The sequence below is a fragment of the Periplaneta americana genome, chromosome 1 (genome assembly GCF_040183065.1).
Source record: "Periplaneta americana isolate PAMFEO1 chromosome 1, P.americana_PAMFEO1_priV1, whole genome shotgun sequence".
Taxonomy (NCBI): Eukaryota; Metazoa; Arthropoda; class Insecta; order Blattodea; family Blattidae; genus Periplaneta; species Periplaneta americana.
In genome coordinates, this window is record NC_091117.1 from 113,550,030 (window position 1) to 113,565,217 (window position 15,188).

The following is a 15,188-nucleotide window of genomic DNA, read 5'->3' on the forward strand; positions in this document are numbered from 1 at the left end:
GGTGAAATGAGTCCGGGGTCCAGCACCAAAAGTTACCCAGCATTTGCTCATATTGGGTTGAGGGAAAACCCCGGAAAAAACCTCAACCAGGTAACTTGCCCTGATCGGGAATCGAACCCGGGACACCTGGTTTCGCAGCCAGACACGCTAACCGTGAATGGAAGAAAGTCCATTGAATGGAATAAGGACAATTGCAAGGTTATTTTATAACGACAATTTCTTTTTTACTATATACAAATTTATATCAATTAAAATGTTTTTCAATTAATAAAATATTGAATAATAGTGTGAATCTCCGTTGTTTACTATGACTAAAAATGTGTTATTTATACAGCTACTCAAATAATTCAAAGACCTTTTCTTCAAAACTTCAATTTCTGGGTTACACCCATTTTCGATTCAACTCCTCAATTACAGTGCAAAGAAATTACTGGAGAGAATATGGAGAAAATGCACCTGATGGGAAAACCATTAAGGTGTGGTGTGAGAAGTTTCTAACAATTGGAAGTGTGAACAAACAATCCGGAGGTTCTTGTCGATATGTCTCAGTAGAGAAGATTGAAGAAATGAGAGCAGCAGAGATGTCCTCAAAAATCAATTCGCCATGCATCCCGGCAGTTCATTGTGCCGAGATCAATTGTGCATCGAGTGCTTCATAAGTAGAGAGCAGAATTTTAGGCCCTAAGAAGTGGCATTTTAGGCGCCTAAAATAGGCTCTTAAATTCCTTTATTTAGGCTCTATAAAATAAAAAATGGGCTTCTTTTGTTAATGAATGTCATTAATATAAGAGTGTTTTTCATTCACCAATCACATTCCCATAGTTTGCTTCTCAGTAGATGATCAGCACCGATTGTAGCTATTGTGTCGCTCACTGCTGCACTTACAAATAGTGAGAAAAAAGTTAGGGGTTGTTATCTGTCTTGGAATGTAAGAGAATGCTTATTCGAATACAACCTAGTGAGTTTGTGTTAAATTGCTGACAGACAGAGGAAGATATAATAATAATAATAGTAATAACAACAATAATAATAATAATAATAATAATAATAATAATAATAATAATTTGCCCCACATGAGTTCTTTTACATGCCAGTAAATCTACTGACATAAGTCTGTCGCATTTAAGCACACTTAAATGCCATTGACCTGGGCCAGGATCGAATTCGCAACCTCGAGCACAGAAGTCCAGTGCTATACCGACTATACATAGTACACAACCTAGGCCGACTGAAAGTTGGAATTTTAGGATTCAAATATTGTAAGAATGAGAAGGGGTGGCCCGAAGGTACTTCTCTATTGTGTTGTTCACTGCTAGGAAGGAGTTGTTATCAGTCTTGGAATGTGAATGGTATAGGATGTTAAGAAAAATGATGCAAACATTTTAAAAACTTAAAAATAGGCACTAACGTCAAAATAGGCATTTTAGGCACTATAAAACCCCTTTATTTATACCTTTGTTTCCATGAAAAATGTAAATATTAAATCTGACGCCTGTATGTATCAAGGAAAAAAAATAGGTTTTTGCCTAAATTCCCCTCTCTGTTCATAAGCAACTTCGTTTGTACCTCAGAAAACAGTTTGTGCACGTTTCTTCGGAGTCGTCATTTTGTTTTATGCCAGTGTTGCCCAACATGTGACTTGAATTACTTCAAACAAAATTAAATAACAATTCTCTGAGTTTCTCTTTCTTTTAATACCAGTATCATTTCATAATTCCGCATACTTTGTTAGCAGTAATTAATTAAAATGTGGGAGGTTTGAAAGGGACACAGTTTATGATTGATGGCACAATGTTTGGAAAGAAGTTGAGAGGTTAATTTTTAACTGTGGGTTCAAGGAAGTAGTGAACAGAGGTCACCTCGAACCCTGTGCAACTTTAAATAGAACAACAAAAAGCGACTGGTATTGGGAAGCCAAAACACTCATGGGCCAGTAGTGAACTCATATATTCACTTGATTCCACTTGCAACGTTTAATGTATTTACTGTATTCGATGTAATTAGTATTGTAATTATTGTATGCAATCCTCTTTTTTTATGTTTGAATTTGAATTGTTGTTTGGGTCAGTGTCATTGCACAATATACCTGCCATTGAAATAAATACATTTCTAATTATTGATGTTGACTGATGGCAGTATAAAGTTACAAATATGTAAAATCACTGTATGTGTGTGTGTGTGCGTGCGTGCGTGCGTGCGTTTTTTTTTCTGCCAAATAGCAGTCTTTCACTGCAAACCCAACATTCTCCAATCTTTCCCATTTTCTGTTTTCCCCTTAGTCTTCACATATGATCCGTATATCTTAATGTCGTCAATCATCTGATATCTTCTGCCCCAAACTCTTCCACCGTTCATAATTTCTTTCAGTGCATCCTTCAGTAGACAGTTTCTTCTTAGCCAGTGGCCCAACCAGTTCCTTTTTCTCTTCCTGATTAGTTTCAGCATCATTCTTTCTTCACCCACTCTTTCCAACACAGCTTCATTCTTTATTCTGTGTGTTCATTCACACAGCTTCATTTCTTATTGTCTGTCCATTTCACATGTTCCATCCTTTTCCATATCCACATTACAAATGCTTCTAACTGCTTCGTCATAATATCCATGTTTTGCTTCATACCACTCCACACAAAGCACTTCTTTCTCTTCCCTAGTTCTTTTTCCAGAGGTTCGCAGAAGATGCTCCTTTTTTCTATTAAAAGCTTCCTTTGCTCATTGCTATCCTCCTTTTGACTTCCTGGCAGCAGCTCATGTTACTGCTTATAGTACACCCCAAGTATTGGAAGTTGTCCACTTGCTCTGCTGCCTCATTTAATATTCGTACATTTATATTCTTTATTTTTCTTTCGAAAAGCATGATCTTTGTCTTGTTTGCATTTATCTTCATCTCATATGGTTCACAGCTGTCATTTAGTCCATAAGGATATCCTTTAGTATCAAATCTTTTTCTGCTAACAATGCCATATCATCAGCAAATCTTACACACTTTATTCTTCTTCCTCCTACTATCACCCCTCGCATGTTCTGAAAATAGTTCTTCACTAAATCCTCTAAGTATATGTTGAATAGAATAGGTGATAAAGGGCATCCTTGTCATACTTCTCTCCCCATTTCATTTCCTTCAGACAATCCTTCTCCAGTCCTGACTTTGACTCGTTTCATGTAAAGATTACTGAACAGCCTTCTCTCTTTCCAATACACACCAATTTTCTTCGGGATTGTAACGATAGTTCGAAGATTGTAGGAAAGTATAATAAAAGAAAGGAAACTACTACAGGTGTGAACTAAACTTATAACTCTTGTGAACCAGCTCACAACTTGAGTTTTAAACCAACCCCTTCCTTTCTAGGAGGCCTTAGCCCTTCACAGGACAAAATAGGCTCATTCATTAAACCAATGGGTTTCCCAGAATGTGCTATGAAATGGTTCATAATATAAAACAATTTTTATGTCGAAAAGAAAACAACAACAACAAATAGGTTTAACTGCCCTTTCTGTTTGCATGTTAGTTTCTGCAAAACACAGGTTATTTTATAGGATAGCATTATATTGGATTCACAAGGTCATGGAAAAATTTCTTTATGCATAGATTTCCAATATTTACAGATTTTATTACAAAGAGATTTCACTATATTGAAAAGAGGTACGAAAAATGCTGATTATGGAAGACTGAACAGAATTTGACAGGAATAAAAAGAGATGAATGATATTGAGGTAGTTTATAGAATATAATTTTATCGATTTTTAAATCTTATTTTCAGACCAAAAATGAAGGCACACATTAATAGTGGTGTTACATTGATTGTGGACAGATATGCTTACTCCGGAGTTGCATTTTCTGCAGCCAAAGAGGTTTGTAAATGATTTTTTGAGCTGTAACGTTTTTGTATAAATTCTCTAATGATATAAGACCCTAGTGGACAAGAGTTTCCATGTTTGCTGTTGACTCAAGTTTTATGGGTTCAGACATGGCTGATGCAATGTGTTTCTCGAGTTTTTAATTCCTATTCCCAATATTTATACCATCTCATTATACGAAGCATAAAGAGGTAGTATTGTAATCTACAAAAAATTAATTTAGAGATTTTCATGTGATTTTATATTTCAACATCCATCATACCTGTTAGTGTACAGCCATTTTTTCCAAACTACTATGCAGATTTTGTTCGTATTTAATATCCTTAGAGCAATTCATTTGGGAATAATGTACATGGAATGTAATAATTTTACTAAAAAAATTGTTTTTAGTTGAAAACTAATACAAAACTGCTATTTATTTAAAGTAGTTAAACATGATGCCATATGATAAGTGAAAATAATATTATAGACATGTCTACAAAAAACGTTTAATGACGTAACTGCAACTCCAGTTGAAATTAATGTAACCCTACTGGTAACGTAAACAGACCAGCATAAAGACAACTTTTTGAAAAAAAAAAAAAAATGTGTATTCTTCCATTTGAAAACTCTGACAAAAATTGTAAAGCTATATGAATTTCTTTGAAATTGTTTGGTCACTTAATTTGTTCATCTTACAGAAATATAAATACATCATTCAAAACATATTACATGTGAAATACATTAATAAATGTGACAATTTCATAAATGCAATCCATTTTTATTCACCTCGTATGATTTAGGAGCTAAGGGCATTCGAAATTTGTCACTTTCTTTATATAAAATATGAAAATTACATACACGCAACATTTTATATTACAGGAAAAGAAATCAGCCTGTATGAAAATGCATTTTATTGTGGAAAGATTTGCATCTCTATTGTCTACAATATTTCCTATAAATTGTTTGCAAATCAAGAAATGGAAGTCACTTATTGCCATTATATTGATTTTAAACTTATATTTTCTTTCTTCGTAACAAGGGTATGGATATTGAATGGTGTAAAGAGCCTGAAGCTGGCCTCCCAAAGCCAGATGCAGTTTTCTTTCTTACCCTGAGTCCTGAAGCTCTAGCAAGAAGGGGTGGATTTGGAGAAGAAAGGTATGAAGCAACTGATTTTCAAGAAAACGTGAGAAACAACTACAGAAAATTAGAAGAGGATTCATGGCAGGTATGGTGCTAATTCATTTTTTGGTGATCTTTCAGTACAGGAAAGCTAATTGGTAAATTCCTACGGAAGAAAACTCTGGAATGACATTCATAAAATTGTTTATAGACTACTGTATTGAACTATTTACATTAACTATGTTATTTAATACCACTATAAAGTGAGCATGCAGTGGTAGATTTTAGTTGTCACTTTAGGAAACAGTGTGATCTTTTCCAGTACAATATTTTGGGCGTTCTCATTCTAGGCTTTGGGAAGTACAAACATTGTTTTAAATACATGCTAATGTACACAAACAAAAATAATGCGCTATATTTAACACATTTCATTACAAAATACTATATGAACGAGAACTCTATATTTCTTTCCTTTCATGTAAACTTCTCTACAATGAGTTATTCAAATGCATGAATGCAAGACGTGAAGAAAGACGAGGCTATTTTCTAATAGTGCTCTTTCAACAGAATCATGTGTATGAAAGACCCAGTTGTAGAAAAGTCACTAAATAGTAAATAACTCGAGGTTAGTTTTTACTATGTTTTATAAAATTAACTTACGAACATGTAAACTAGGTTTAATACTAACTGATATTTTCAGTAAAATATGTGGCATTGTCGTGAAACATGAATGAAATTCGTGTGTAAAACCAGTTGATTTTCAACTGTTTCGCCAATGAGAGAGAGAAAACATCATCAATAATCACAAACTCCTGAATATGCATCTAAATAAGTGTACTAGGTAGATGGGTAGGTGGCTCTGGTGCGGAGGATCATGAACAATGGATTCAAAGTATGATTTCGTTTTGTTTATGATTGTAACTGAGGACGTAACCTTTGTTCCAGTTCTTTCACTACAAATTTGGTGACAGAAATCTGATTTAAAATTGTTTGTCATAGTTCAATAAATGGATTTCCTTGCTTGTGGAAAACACGAGGAGTCTGGTAAAATTTAATATCATCATCAGATGAGATATCAGAATTTCTACTTATACATGTATGTAATAAAAAACATGAAAATTGGAAATTTATCCTTCGAAAAGGTGGAAAAATTCAAATATCTTGAAGCAACAGTAACAAAAGATAAGTAACACTCAGAAGGAAATTAAACACAGAATAAATGAGGAAAATGCCTATTAATATTCGGTTGAGAAGCTTTTGTCATCTAGTCTGCTGTCAAAAAATCTGAAAGTTAGAATTTATAAAACAGTTATATTACCGATTGTTCTGCATGGTTGTGAAACTTGGACTCTCACTTTGAGAGAGGAACAGAGATTAAGGGTGTTTGAGAATGAGGTTCTTAGGAAAATATTTGGGGCTAAGAGGGATGAAGTTACAGGAGAATGGAGAAAGTTACACAACACAGAATTGCACGCATTGTATTCTTCACCTGACATAATTAGGAACATTAAATCCAGACGTTTGAGATGGGCAGGGTATGTAGCATGTATGGGCGAATGCATATAGAGTGTTAGTTGGGAGACCAAAAGGAAAAGACCTTTGTGGAGGCCGAGACGTAGATGGGAGAATAATATTAAAATTGATTTGAAGGAGGTGGGGTATGATGATAGAGACTGGATTAATCTTGCACAGGATAGGGACCAATGGCAGGCTTATGTGAGGGTGGCAATGAACCTGTGGGTTCCTTAAAACCCATTCATAAATAAGTAAGTAACATGTATGTAATATAAATATAATTAAATTTAGCCAAAAGAGATGAGTTTAAATGATGCCCCATTGACCTTGAAGTATGAAGATAATAACTATTTCAGGTTACATGTGTAATATTACACACTTGGTTAGTCTTCAGAATGTAACATTAATACTGATATACATCACCTAAGATAGCCTACTTATTTATGTTCTGGGATGAAGGCATGTCGATGGCTGAGAACCAAACTGTTCTAAGTCCAACTTTTTAACCAAATTATTTTTATGTTTCATTATGTTCCATGTCTTTATCTGCATGTATGAATCGAACAAAATTGTAAACATTCCTCCCCGTAATTTTGCTATGATGCTATTCTAAACTGTTCCATGTCCTTTATATAGTTACATTTCCATTTCATAATGTTCCATGTCCAATTTTACCTATTACCATCATTTGCTCTGTGTTTGGATGCTTACAACTAAATACTGTACTGTATCTTATTTGTATCATAATTTCTTGTCATTTAAGCTAAATATGACTTTCTTTAATTAAAATTGAACAGTTTTATGGATTTTATAGGTTATTTTAAGATTTTCGTTATAATTTAATGCAATTTTAATTTCTAGTGTGTTTTTTTCTTTTTTTGTAAAGAATGTTGGTTAGCCTGCTTAATTCTTTAATGGTGCATTGAATATTTATGCTCTCGGTCTTCTTAGCAGATTGTTTGTGATAATTTCAGTTTAATTTAATTTTTTTAAATGGATTGGGACTCAGATAACAGAATGAAAGACCCAGATTACTATGTTGATTCTACTTCAAGCAGGGAATTATAATATATAGGAACTCCACAGGAAAAATATACCCAAATTACAGATTCTCGCACAAGGCAAAAACCTAAACAAAAATACTTCTTTTGTGCGTAACATTTCTCAGGAAGTATTATAAAATGGAAATGGTAAGATAAATACACATACTAATGAACAAATCCTTGTTTCTTCAGTGGAGCAAGGGCCAAGGACCTCACGAAATATCAGTGAAGAATTTTCACAAATATTAGTTTTAGTAAGTAGAAAGAGAAAGAAGAATTTTAAAAGCTTGAAAAAAACTGAAAGGAAATTAAAGAGGAAAGCTGGACAACAATACATCTTTGGTGAAGATAAATTCAAGGAAGAAGTCATAATGAAACCTTAAAAAACCAGGGCATAGCATAATATCAGTATGCAACTACCTACCCCACAAACATTAAGTGCTAGTGTTTGGAAAATTGGTAGGAAGAAGATACAGGACATCAACCCGAATCTGCCTAGCGGTACTGTATGGTACCACAGGTACATATAGTAGTTTCCAGTCACTGTGTTGGCAACAATGATTATTTTCACAATTTCTCATGGTTTAATTTACTCACTGACATTCAAGTCCTTGTTAGGAAAATAATATTTTGAAGTTATTTGGCTTGGTATGCGTAGTGGCGTTTGGTAATTATACACATTTTCTTGAATCACTCAATTTTAGTATATGTTTGAAGTAAATATTTGAAAACATTCAATTAGGATTATAAATTTGAATAAATTCTGATTTCATATATTGGAAAAGGCTTATAGTAAAGCATTCAATTCATTTTTTCACTATAAATATATGAACTGCCAAATATATATGACATAGAGTTAGTCTGGTACCGTATGGTACCACTAGGCAGATGCCGTAGCATTTTGTAAGGAATCGATTTTTCCTCTTTATAGCATTCATATTGATAATTTATTATGGTTCCTGGGAAATAACACTTACTGAAGCTGTAAGAATCATAGAGGATGACAGTATAATAATCTAAGTACTATCTATATTGAACCACCAGACGCACAGGGAATTCTGATGAAGATTATAGACAGGAAGGTACAGACGGTTTACTTGATAATCTCTTAGGAAATCAAAATTATTACGGTGAAAGGCATATGATTTATCTAACTGTGATGAAGATAGTGATGTGACAAATAAAGAAAGTTAGAAGAAGTAAGAAAACATAAAGAAAACCTTTACTTTGAAGAATCGAAAGAGGTTTGAGTCTAAGAATTAAGATGAGATGAGGACAAGTTGTTCAATTTCGTGCTCACAAAATACAGAAAGAAAGCGTAACCAAGGAGGAAACAATCAAACTCACCCGAAAACCAACTTCATAGATACATGATGAACATTCCCCTTCTAACAGTAGCATTTTTCCTGTAGTTGACTACACATTTTATAGAGGAAAATAGCGTACAGAATTATTTGAAGTATTCTTTGACTGTAATGTTATTGATTTTATTTTGTAACAGAAAACCAGCGTTATGCTTTATTTCTAAGGTTTACAAATAACAGCTGAAGAAATGAAGTCCTTAATCGGAATTCTTCTCTTCAATGACTACAGTTTTGTACATAGCAGAAGATGCTACTAGGAAAAAGCACTGGACACGCAATGAATTAGTTTACAATTGCATGTGGTGTGATCGATTTGAAAAAATCGTGCGATTTGTCCATTGTGCCGATAATACGAAATTTTAGATCGGCAAGACAAAATGTGAAAGCTCCGACCTCTGATAAATCTGATGAAGGAGAGATTTATGAAAAATTACATTCTGGCATAATGTATGAATTTTGATGAATGTATGATTCCCTATAGACGTCATCCTGCAAAAATTTCATCAGGGGAAAGGTTCGGCTTCAATTATGGTGCCTAACATTGCTTATGGGCATATCTGATATCTTTTGAAATATGCCAAGGAAAGAGGGTAAGTGCAAATGATCACTTTGAATTTGATTATGATAAATGTCCAGCACCTCTCGTTGAAATGCTCGACAACTTGCCACATGATATGAAGAGCCCACCCTTCCGACTGTACGTACTTTGATAACCTGCGAGGACTGGATGGCTGGCTGGCTGTCCTCGTATACTTACACAATGCGTTACGAGTGAAGTGGGACTCTGTGTAAAATGTTTTGAAAAATGATATGTAAATTCTTAGGAAGTCCAACTAAACCAAGGAGCATTGAGGTGCGAACCCTTGCTGTTTGTAAAAGCTAGCTCCATTGCCCTGTTATTATCATACAAGAAATAAAATAATAAAAGATAGTGAATGATATAGTGAAGCTTTTCTGTCATTCCAATAAATAATGACTTAAAATGATGAAATCTGAAGAAAATAAATCTTGCACCCATATCTGCCTAGCGGTACCGTATGGTACCACCCCTTATCTTTGAAAGTAGATGATTTTAAACAAAACCGAGTTTAATTCCATAATAAGGACGTAAGTTTGAACAAATGTTGAAGAAATTACAAAAATCGCCACATGTCAGAAAACCAGGCAGATTAGGGTTAAATCTCTGTGCAAGTACTTCTCTAGTTACAGTATATAATCTGAGGAAATGGTATATCAGTAGGAGAAAAAAAAACGGCAGGGATATCTTTATAGTGAAAAATGGAATTGAATAGATGCACTTTCTCAAGGTTATGGAATTGTTTTTTTAACCAAGTTTAAAAAAAAAAAGGAAAAGAAAATACTTCCGTCTAGTGCAGACGTCTCAATAGGGCCTTCTCGGAGAACTTTCTCCTCTCTCTTTTTTGAATGTAAGAGTGGAACAAGATGTGGGAGCAGTTCGTGTATCTCCGGATGACGTCATTGACCGCGACGTTTGAATAGACATTTGCAACCGCTACGATGTTGTCTCCATCTCCAAGAAAAGAATGTCCTCATTACTGCAAATGTATGAACAAATAAAAGCTTTCGTAGGGAAAGTGAAATTGTGGGAGTTGCAAGTTTCAGTGGATAACTGTTACCGCTTTATTAATCTAAAATTGTTACCTAATTTGAATCAAGACCAGTGTAACAAATATAATGAAGTACTGAAGGACTTGAGAAAAGAATTTGAGAGGACATATCATAAGAATACGTACCTTAACAATCAACAAGTTTAATTGTAATTTAATTATTATTATTTAATTAAATCTTATTTTATTAAATATAATATGAACTTAAAAAAAAGAGAGATACCAAAAACCATTTACTAGATATGAAGTATTTTGTTGTTTAGTCAACTGTCCGAAGACAGGTCTGAACCTCACATGTGACATCAACAAGGCACCACTTATGAGGCAAGTAGGCCAGGAGATAATGGGATAGGGTAGCCAGTTCCTTATGCTTAAATAATTACGTAACATGTATGGTTCTTCATGCTTCAGATGTCTTCTTTTTACTCATAATATATAATTAGAAAATACATTTATTATTATTATTATTATTATTATTATTATTATTATTATTATTATTATTATTATTGCAAACGACTTAAGAAATTTTATTCCTTCCGAAAACAACCGTCTGTTTTGACAGTACAACGCTTTGTGGAATTTCTCCCGCGACAGCTACAACTTAGCTCACTCATGCTTGTAACATAAATCAACGATCGGCTATCTTTGGGTATTGCACATATCTCTTCAGCTGACTACGCTATCTACATTTGCTCTGTGTAACAACTTTTATGCGTTGGCTTGATACACCTGGTCTAGTGGATAGACAAATTCGGAATGTTATATTGAAAGAATGAGAGAAAAATGTGTTCATTACATAATAAAATTAATCATTTATTGATTTCAATTGGACATAAAACATTTTGATTTTATTGCTATAATGATTTCCTTACACCATGCCCACTTATATTTAGGAATAAAATTAATTTTTTTATTAATTAACAATGCCAAAAACATCTTTAAAGACATAGTTTGGAGTAGGCCATGATATTCATATAATGCTTTTCATCGTCGATGAAGAAATAATTCTGTTATTATTGGAATAACATATATTCACTCTTTGTAGGTACTGATTTTCAATTCTCTACTTTATTCTGTATATGCTGACTTATTTGTCTTTAATATGACTTAATCCATCAAGAAAGTTACATTTTTAAAATAATGTTTATTTCTAATGGTTGTTATGAACTTTTATATAATACATTTCCGTCTATGAATTGTGTTATCTTCTACTGGTTTGCAATCAAGAGGATCTAAGTGTGTTTGTGAATATAAACTTTTTATTTATATATATATATTTTTTTTCTACGTTTGATGCTGACTACCAAAATTTTTCCTATACTTTAGTGATTATATTTTTTTTAATATAAAAAAAAAATATATATATATAAACCACAAAAGGAATAAATTAAAATCATCAGTACCAGTTGCAGAAGACACAGTCCTGCAGTATATATTGACTACACTCCAACTCTTGCTACTAGCAACAGGCATCTATAATGAACACCGATCAAAATACCCCTCATTTCTCGTAAAAAACAACAACTGAATAGACTACAGTGAACTATAGTGGACTTTATGTTGTCAGCGAACAGCTGGATAGATTAGGAAGATTGATTGATAGTGATTATATTATTTAGTCTCATTATGAACGTTTCTTCATGTACTAGTGCAACTGTCATATGTCCAGTTTGTAAGAAAGAGTGCAAATCTTCTGTTGGTGTCAGTATTCACATCCGTAAAGCTCATCTACAACAACAACAGGACAAAATCGTGAGTCAATATTATTCTCCTTCTTCTACTTCTTTCAATGATCTAGTTTCGGACAATCCTATTTCTAATACTAATAGTAATGATCCCCATGTATTGTGGGTCCCTATCACCATGGCATGGCGCGTCCTCAGGTTGCGGATAGAGGAGACGGCCTCCAGATATGGAGGGTAGCTGCGAATATATTGAATAAGCAGTCGTGGACAGCCGATAAGGGGTGGTCCTCCAGCTTGGGGGTTGGGCGAAGGGCTAACAACCCATCACCGTAAAAAACAGCTTGTTACGAATCCCTACAATAAGCCTCGGAATAGGACTGATTCTCCGGCACGACCACAACAAAGGAATAAGGTTTTGAGATTTGGCACATGGAACGTAACTAGTCTTTATAGAACAGGAGGGGTAACATTAGTAGCAAAAGAACTAGCTAGATATAGAATAGACTTCGTGGGAATACAAGAGGTTAGGTTAGATGGGAATGACATATCACAAATAGGACATTACTTGTTGTATTATGGGGAAGGAAACAACAATCACCAATTAGGAACAGGATTCTTTGTTCATAAAAGAATAAAATCAGCAGTAAAAAAAGGTCGAATTTATCAGTGACAGGTTATCATATTTAGTACTTAAGGGTAGATGGTGCGATATCATAGTTATAAATGCTCACGCCCCTACAGAAGAGAAAGACGACCATATAAAGGATAGCTTCTATGAGGAATTGGAACATACTTTTGATCAGTTACCTAGATATCACATGAAAATTTTATTGGGCGATTTCAACGCTGAAGTAGGAAGGGAGGATATTTTTAGACCAACTATTGGAAAAGAGAGCCTACACGCAATTAGTAGTGACAATGGAGTTAGATTAGTCAACTTTACCACATCGAAAAATTTAATTGTCAAAAGTACAACATTCCCCCATAAGGATATACATAAATATACTTGGATTTCTCCAGATGGATTGACACACAACCAAATGGATCACATCTTGATAGATAAACGGAGACATACTAGTATAGTAGATATTCGAACTTTCAGGGGTGCAGACTGTATTTCTGACCATTATTTGGTGATTGGAAAATTAAGAGAAAGATTATCAGTAGCCAAGCGAGTAGAGCAACAAGTTAATAATACTAAATTCGATATTTTCAAATTGAAGGACGAGGAAGCTAAGCAAAATTATCAGGTCGAAATTTCGAATAGGTTTGCCACTTTAGAAAGTTCCGACGAATTTGAGAAAGAATTAGGTGTTAATAGCATGTGGGAAAATATCAGAGATAGTATCAAAATTGCAGCTGAGCAGAGCATAGGTTATCATGAAACTAAGAAAAAGAAACCGTGGTTTGATGAAGATTGTTGCATGGTAGTAGAAAGAAGGAAACAGGCAAAATTGAAATTCTTACAGGATCCAGTTGAGGAGAAGAGAGATAATTATTTCAATGAAAGACGGGAAGCAAGTCGTACACTTAGGAATAAAAAGAGAGGTTACTTGAAGGAAAAACTGAATGAGGTAGAAACAAATAGTAAGAATAAAAACATTCGAGATTTATATAAGGGTATAAAGGAATTTAAGAACGGATATCAGCCAAGGGTAAACGTGATCAAGGATGAGAATGGTGACTTGCTTGCAGACTCTCCATCAATCCTAAAGAGATGGAAAAACTATTTTGCGCAACTACTAAATGTACATAGGCCAAATAGAAATGATCGGGAAGAAATTGAAATACAAACTGCTGAGCCATTTATACCCGAACCCACACTTTCAGAAGTCGAAATTGCGATAGAAAATCTGAAAAAGTACAAGTCTCCAGGTATCGATCAAATTCCAGCAGAATTAATACAAGAGGGTAGAAGTGCATTATATAGCGAAATTTATAAACTTGTACTTGCTATTTGGGAAAAGGAAATTGTACCAGAACAATGGAAGGAGTCCATAATTGTACCTATTTTTAAAAAGGGGACAAAACCAACTGTGGTAACTTTCGAGGAATATCACTTTTGTTGACGCCGTACAAAATTTTGTCCAATATTCTTTTGAGAAGATTAACTCCGTACGTAGATGAAATTATTGGGGATCATCAGTGCGGTTTTCGGCATAATAGATCGACTATTGATCAGATTTTTTGTATTCGACAGATAATGGAGAAAAAATGGGAGTATAAGGGTACAGTGCATCAGTTATTCATAGATTTCAAAAAGGCATATGACTCGGTTAAGAGGGAAGTATTATATGATATTGTTATTGAATTTGGTATTCCCAAGAAACTAGTTCGATTAATTAAAATGTGTCTCAGTGAAACATACAGCAGAGTCCGTATAGGTCAGTTTCTATCTGATGCTTTTCCAATTCACTGCGGGCTAAAGCAAAGAGATGCACTATCACCTTTACTTTTTAACTTCGCTCTAGAATATGCCATTAGGAAAGTTCAGGTTAACAGGCAGCGTTTGGAATTGAACGGGTTACATCAGCTTCTTGTCTATGCGGATGACGTGAATATGTTAGGAGAAAATACACAAATGATTAGGGAAAACACGGAAATTTTACTTGAAGCAAGTAAAGCGATCGGTTTGGAAGTAAATTCTGAAAAGACAAAGTATATGATTATGTCTCGTGACCAGAATATTGTACGAAATGGAAATATAAAAATTGGATATTTATCCTTCGAAGAGGTGGAAAAATTCAAATATCTTGGAGCAACAGTAACCAATATAAATGACACTCGGGAGGAAATTAAACGCAGAATAAATATGGGACATGCGTGTTATTATTCGGTTGAGAAGCTCTTATCATCCAGTCTGCTGTCCAAAAATCTGAAAGTTAGAATTTATAAAACAGTTATATTACCGGTTGTTCTGTATGGTTGTGAAACTTGGACTCTCACTCTGAGAGAGAAACATAGATTAAGGGTGTTTGAGAATAAGGTGCTTAG

The 15,188-nt window shown here is 34.2% G+C and overlaps 1 protein-coding gene across 10 annotated transcripts in view; it reads left to right on the forward strand.

Moving 5' to 3' along the window:
* Nucleotides 1-15,188, forward strand: part of LOC138699973 (thymidylate kinase) — a 150,646-nt gene that overhangs the window by 78,635 nt on the left and 56,823 nt on the right. For all 10 annotated transcript variants that reach the window (XM_069826281.1, XM_069826293.1, XM_069826257.1 and 7 more), the window contains 2 exons: nucleotides 3,759-3,849; nucleotides 4,877-5,065. In XM_069826281.1, coding sequence (XP_069682382.1) covers nucleotides 3,759-3,849; nucleotides 4,877-5,065 — 280 coding nt within the window. The remainder of the gene's footprint in view (nucleotides 1-3,758; nucleotides 3,850-4,876; nucleotides 5,066-15,188) is intronic.